Source organism: Fukomys damarensis, unplaced genomic scaffold, assembly GCF_012274545.1.
Source record: "Fukomys damarensis isolate Sample0158 unplaced genomic scaffold, DMR_v1.0_HiC HiC_scaffold_37, whole genome shotgun sequence".
Classification (NCBI taxonomy): domain Eukaryota; kingdom Metazoa; phylum Chordata; class Mammalia; order Rodentia; family Bathyergidae; genus Fukomys; species Fukomys damarensis.
In genome coordinates, this window is record NW_022900949.1 from 7,611,943 (window position 1) to 7,617,536 (window position 5,594).

General features: G+C 51.1%; 1 protein-coding gene across 5 annotated transcripts in view; it reads left to right on the plus strand.

Annotated features, from left to right (window-relative positions):
- Rfx2 (regulatory factor X2) overlaps positions 1–5,594 on the plus strand; it is a 62,784-nt gene that overhangs the window by 28,467 nt on the left and 28,723 nt on the right. For all 5 annotated transcript variants that reach the window (XM_033759529.1, XM_033759528.1, XM_033759530.1 and 2 more), the window contains one exon: positions 3,859–3,958. In XM_033759529.1, coding sequence (XP_033615420.1) covers positions 3,859–3,958 — 100 coding nt within the window. The remainder of the gene's footprint in view (positions 1–3,858; positions 3,959–5,594) is intronic.

Consider the following 5,594-nt stretch of genomic DNA (forward strand, 5'->3'; position numbering starts at 1 on the left):
TACTATAATAAGAGCACTTTTTCAGATGTGTTTTGCAAATATTTTCTCCTAGATTATGGCTTATCTTTTCATGATCCCTTCCTTCCTTCCTTATTCTGTGTGGAGATTGAACCCGAGGTCATCACACTTAGCCGCACACATAGCCCTTTTTATTTTTATTTTCTCTTTGGAGACGGGGTCTCACTAAGTTGCTAAATTGCGCAGGCTGGCCTCGAACTTGTGATGCTCCTGCCTCAGCCTCCCAACAGTGCTGGGATGACAGGTGTGGGCCACCACGTTTATATTCTGCAGGTTTGGACAGTTGCTCAATGACCTGAATCCACCATTACAGTGTCATAAAGAGTAGTTCACTGTCCTAGAAGTCCCCTATGCCCTCCCTGTAACCTTTGACAACTTCCGGTCTGCTCTCTCCGTGGTTTTTCCTTTTCCAGAAATCGGACAGCTGGAATCATATTACTGTGCAGCCTCTGGCTTCATTCCATGCATAATAAGTGCTTCATTTTCCTCCAGAGCTTTGCATGACTCAATAGCTCGCTTTTATTCTGAAGAAATTCTTTTCGTTTCTGTTATGAAATTTTTCTTGTTTTGTTTTGTTATTGTTTTTCTTTTTTTCTATATAAGTTGAGTTTCGTTTGCTTACTCTTTAATGGCTTTTTACCGCTAGCACTGAGACTTGAACCCAGGGCCTGGGTTCACTGAGCTCCGTCCCCAGGCTATCTTTTAGTTTTTATTTTCAGACAGGGTTTTGCTAAGCCAGTGTGTTGCCCAGGCTGGGCTCCAGTTTATGCTCCCTCCTGCCTCATCCTCTTAGAGCGCTGGGATTACAGGCATGAACCAGCACACCTGCCCTTTTTAAAATAGCTTTTTAAAGTCGAAAACTTAGATGCTTGGTTCTTTTGCATTTTTTCTAATATAAAATCAACCATTGTCCCTAAGCACTGCTTTCAATGCGTCTCACAATATTTTTTAACTCAGTATGTGTTTGTTAAGTAATAACCAGTTTTAGCACATACTGTTTTCAGGATTGTTCACTTCAAAAACCTTAACATTTCCCTCGCAGTTAATTTTTTGCTTTGGGGGAGGTGGGATAAAATAAAATAAAATTTATTAATAAAAAAACCCTCCCAAAAAGTTACTATTAGTCTTTGACCTATGGGTAGTTTTCATAGAATACTTAAAAATTTTCATATACTTGGGGTTTTTCAGGTCATCCTATAGACGCTTTAATCCTTTACGTTCAAAGTATGTGCATCTTCTTTCTGTGTGGCTTGTCTTTGGAAATGTGTTGAGATTTTACTATCCAGAATTTCTACATTTCTGTTGGGTCATTTTATTTTATTTAGTCTTGCCGTGTAACAAGCTCACCTCAAACTGGCTGTGTAGCCCAAGCTGGCCTTGAGCCCAGGACCCTCCTGCCTCAGCCTCCCCGGGCCTGGGATGACAGGTGTGCACCACGACACCAGTGCGATGGGGTCCTTTCTAATAGTTCCTGTTTCTTGGTTGAGGTTCCCCTGTCCATTCATTGAGGACACACTTGCCTTTCCCCGCCAGAACCTACTCCTGGTAGCTGCTCCTGCTTGTGCGCTGTCCAAATCATCAGGATTACCCTGAGTTTGATGAGAATGAGCCCTGGTTTTCTCTTGAACACAAGCTGCATCTTCCTGTTCCGTCTTAGAACACAAGAGCTGAGCTTTCCTGGGCCCTGTGACAGCTGTGCTGCGCCATTTTAAGGCAGCTACACCACTCGAGCCTAATGCTGTCACCAGCATGGGCAGCTGCTGAAATCTCCTATTTCTTTCCTTTCTTCCTTTCTTCCTTTTTTTCTTTCTGGTACCGGCGATGGAATTCAGAACCTTGTGCTTGTGAGGCAGGTGCGATGCGACTGAGAGAAATCTTTGGCCAGTCTCTAAGGAGGTCTGTTGGCATGGAGCTGTTTTTTTCTGAGGCCCCAGGGTCTCTCCCATACCTGTGAGGTTCAGCCAATTGATCAGAAATTTGAGTGGCCAGGAATGGTGGCGCACGCCTGTCATCCCGGCACCCAGGAGGCTGAGGCAAGAGGATCGCTGTGAATTCTAGACCAGCCTGGGCTACATAGTGAGTTCCAGGGCAATCTAGCTACATAGTGAGACCCTGTCTCAAAACAAACAAACAAACACCCCAGAAATTTGAGTGGATCTGGGAGCTCCCCTCTGCTTCTCCTTCCTCCAGAAATCCTGTGAGGCTGGCCCCAGCGCTCTGGCCTCGGGGTCACAGGCTGCCGCTCAGTGCGAAGACCCTCGTTTCTGTCCCCAGTACCGCAAAGAAAGGGAGGAAGGGAGGAGGCCAAAGGACGGACCTGTGACACAGAGTAAGCTGCACCTAGAGCGCAAGTCGGCCTGGCCGCGCCGCGCCTCCCTCGGCGCTCATGGGCTCTTGTGACCCAGCGCTCTCCTGCAGCCCCGCTCACGTCGTCACCTCACTTAGCCGCACAAAGCCGCGCAGACACCTGATAGAAGCGTTCAGAGAAGAGCGAGACCTCAGGCCTGGAGCAAACGCCTCCCTGACTCAGCTGCGGAGCCCATGGGAGGCTGGACGAGCTGGCGACGCGGGCTTCAGGCTCAGGCGGTGCGCGTGGCTCCGGCGCCATCCAGTGGTCGACGCGCCAGGCTCACGCTGGCCGCAAAAAACGTGCAGACATGGGCCCAGGGCGGATCGGAAGTCAGAAAATTGTCTCCCCAAATCAACGAGATCACACCAGCAGACGTGGGTTCACACGCGCGCACCCCTTCCCGCTGCCTTTAGGAAAATCCATTTACTCTGTTACCGGTCACGAAGACAGCTGGGTGCAGTGCTCGAGCCCGTCCTCCCAGCACTCTGGCAGGCTGAGGCAGGAGGATCGCAAGTAAAAGCCTAGGCTGGGCACTTTAGTGATTTAGCGAGACCCTTTCTCAACATAAAACTTTTTTTTTTTTTTTCTTTTTAAAGGCAGGGGCTGTAGCTCGGTGCAGAGGCCCTGGGTTCCATCCCCAGCACTGCAACGAAAAAATAGAAATACAGCTCTCTTTTTGAAAGCTGTGTGTATCTGACAGCAAAAGCAGTAGACTTTTGTGTGTCCTTGGGCACAGATCTCCAGAAGCAGAAGGTTTTGATTTCTCCAGAAATCCCTGAGGGTGCCCATTCTACCCCAGAGAGAATGTGCCGTTTCTTTGGTCTCTCCGAGGGTCGTCTGCCTAGTACCCTGGTGACTCTGCCTCCCATGACTCTGCGGTCTCTGGACATTCGCACTTGTGTGTGTGTGTGTGTGTGTGTGTGTGTGTGTGTGTGTGTTTGGGGGGGCGCTCCTGGCATCGAGTGGGCAGAGATTAGGGATGTTGCAGGGCGCCCTATTGAGCTACATGACGAAAGCATGCAGCGTGCAGCCCGGGGTGATGGTGCCTGCCTGTGATCCAGAACACAGGAGGCTGAGGCAGGAGGATGGCCGCAAGTTCGAGGCCAGCCTGAACTCGTAGTGAGACCCTGTCTCAAAAACACAAAAACAAAAACAAACAAAAATCCAGCCCTAAATGCCACTGGTGTGGCAAAATGTGTGCTTCGGGAAGTGACAGCCACCCTCCCGGAGTGTTGGCTTGCTGCGAGACGGGGAGTCAAGAGTTGTCCTGTCCCCTCAGGATAGTCCAGCCTGGTCCGACATGGAGAGCGGGGCCGCCACGGCTGGAGGAGTGCACGCGGGGCTGGGTTTTGCTCTTGTGCGGGAGGTTGCGGGAGGTCGAGCCCCGGGCGCACCTCCGCCCCCCTGGTGTCTTCGCACTGGGCCTCTGGAGAATGAGGCGATCCCGGGTCCTGCCGCCCTCGCCCACACCCGTCTCTCCCTCTCTCTAGAAGGAGCATGCAGAATTCCGAGGGAGGAGCGGACTCGCCCGCGTCCGTGACTCTGCGACCCCCGGCGGCTGCAGCCCAGCCCGTACCCGCCTCCCCGCAGGTAACCGCCCAATGCGCATGCGCGCGGCCCCCTGCTCGGAGCTGCTCCCTGGCGAGATGAGGCAGGAGGATCACGCGTTCAGGCCCAGCCGGGGCAACTTTAGTGATTAGCCAGACTCTGTCTCAAAATGAGAAATAAAAAAGGTTCGGATTGTTGCTCAGTGTGAAGGCCCTGGGTTCCAGCCCCAGTACCACAAAAAGACTTAAAAAAAAAAAGTCCCTCCAAAGAAACCACGATAAAAACTCAGTAAGAAACAAGTCCAATTGTTACTTCTTTCTTTCAGTACAAGTTTCTTTGTACCTTGGGAATGAACCTTTTATACAGGAAGACTATGCACGAGGCAAAAAGTAGATTAGACTGCTTAGGGTTCAGTTCAAAATGGAGACTAGCGTGAAAAGGTGTTATATTCTTAGCAGGATGTGGTGGCGCACGCCTGTTATGCCAGCACTGGGGAAGCTGAGGCAGGAGGATCGCCTGGAATTCGGGGCCAACCTGGGCTACATAGCGAGTTCGAGGCCAGCCTAAACTACAGAGTGAGTTTTGCCTAAAAAAGCAACAAAAAGAAAAAGATGAATGTATTAAAGTTGGCATAGAAAATGTTCTCATCCAAGCTATGTTTGTGCCTGGGTGACTTCCACAGAAATGTACACAAACTGGGCATTATGGCACACGCCTGTACTAGCACTCAGGAGGCTGAGGCAGAAGGGTTGCATGACTTCGAGGCCAGCCTGTGCTACGTTAGCGAGACCCGGTCTCAAAAACAAAATTCAAACAACAACGACAGAAAACGACAGAAAAAGAAAAAAGCAGCTCCTGTACAGAGGGAGTCCATGGAGCAGAGAAAGGAAAGCTGGATCTTGGGGCAGTGTAAAGGGTCGCTGTGGACCGCCCATGATGTGTGACCCAGCGGGGACACAGAAAGAAGAAGTGACTCAGATGAAAAAGCGCACTTCAGCAAACACAGACAGGCGTACCCAGAAGCAGCTCGTCCCATTTAGAGTGGGCAATGAGCAGCCTTTAGCTTTTATTGCTTGTAATCGGGCCCCTGGGCAGGGAAGCTCGGGCTTTGGGGCACAGGGAGGGTGGGGTCAGGTGTCCTCTCTGTGCTGGGCCTCATGCCTCCTACCTAGGCACCAGTGCCCTGGGGCTGGGGACCCCTGCTGGGTCCCTGTCCCTGCACTCCTGCCTCCCGTGCTGCCCAGCACCCCCTCCTGGCCCTCGGCCTTTCCCTGTCTCGTGCTGGCGGGGCTTCTTGGCACCAAATTCTGCTTAAATGGCCAGGCAGCTACGCACTTAGACCCAGCTGCTCTGAGCGGCTACACAAATGTGAATTCCGTCTATGTCTATATCTCTACATATCTGTACATGGGCTGTATATAGCTATACTGATGGGGTTCAGTAGTTCTGCTGCCTGCTTCAAAAGTGCAAGGACTGCCGGGTGTGGTGGCACAAGCCTGTCATCCCAGCACTCGGGAGGCTGAGGCAGGAGGATCACTGTGAGTTCGAGACCAGCCTGGGCTACATAGTGAGTTCCAGGTCAGTCTCAACTACATGGTGAGACCCTGTCTCAAAAAAAACAAAAAAGAAGAAGGAAAAAAAAAAGGAAGTGCAAGGACCCAAGTTCGATTCCCCGGTA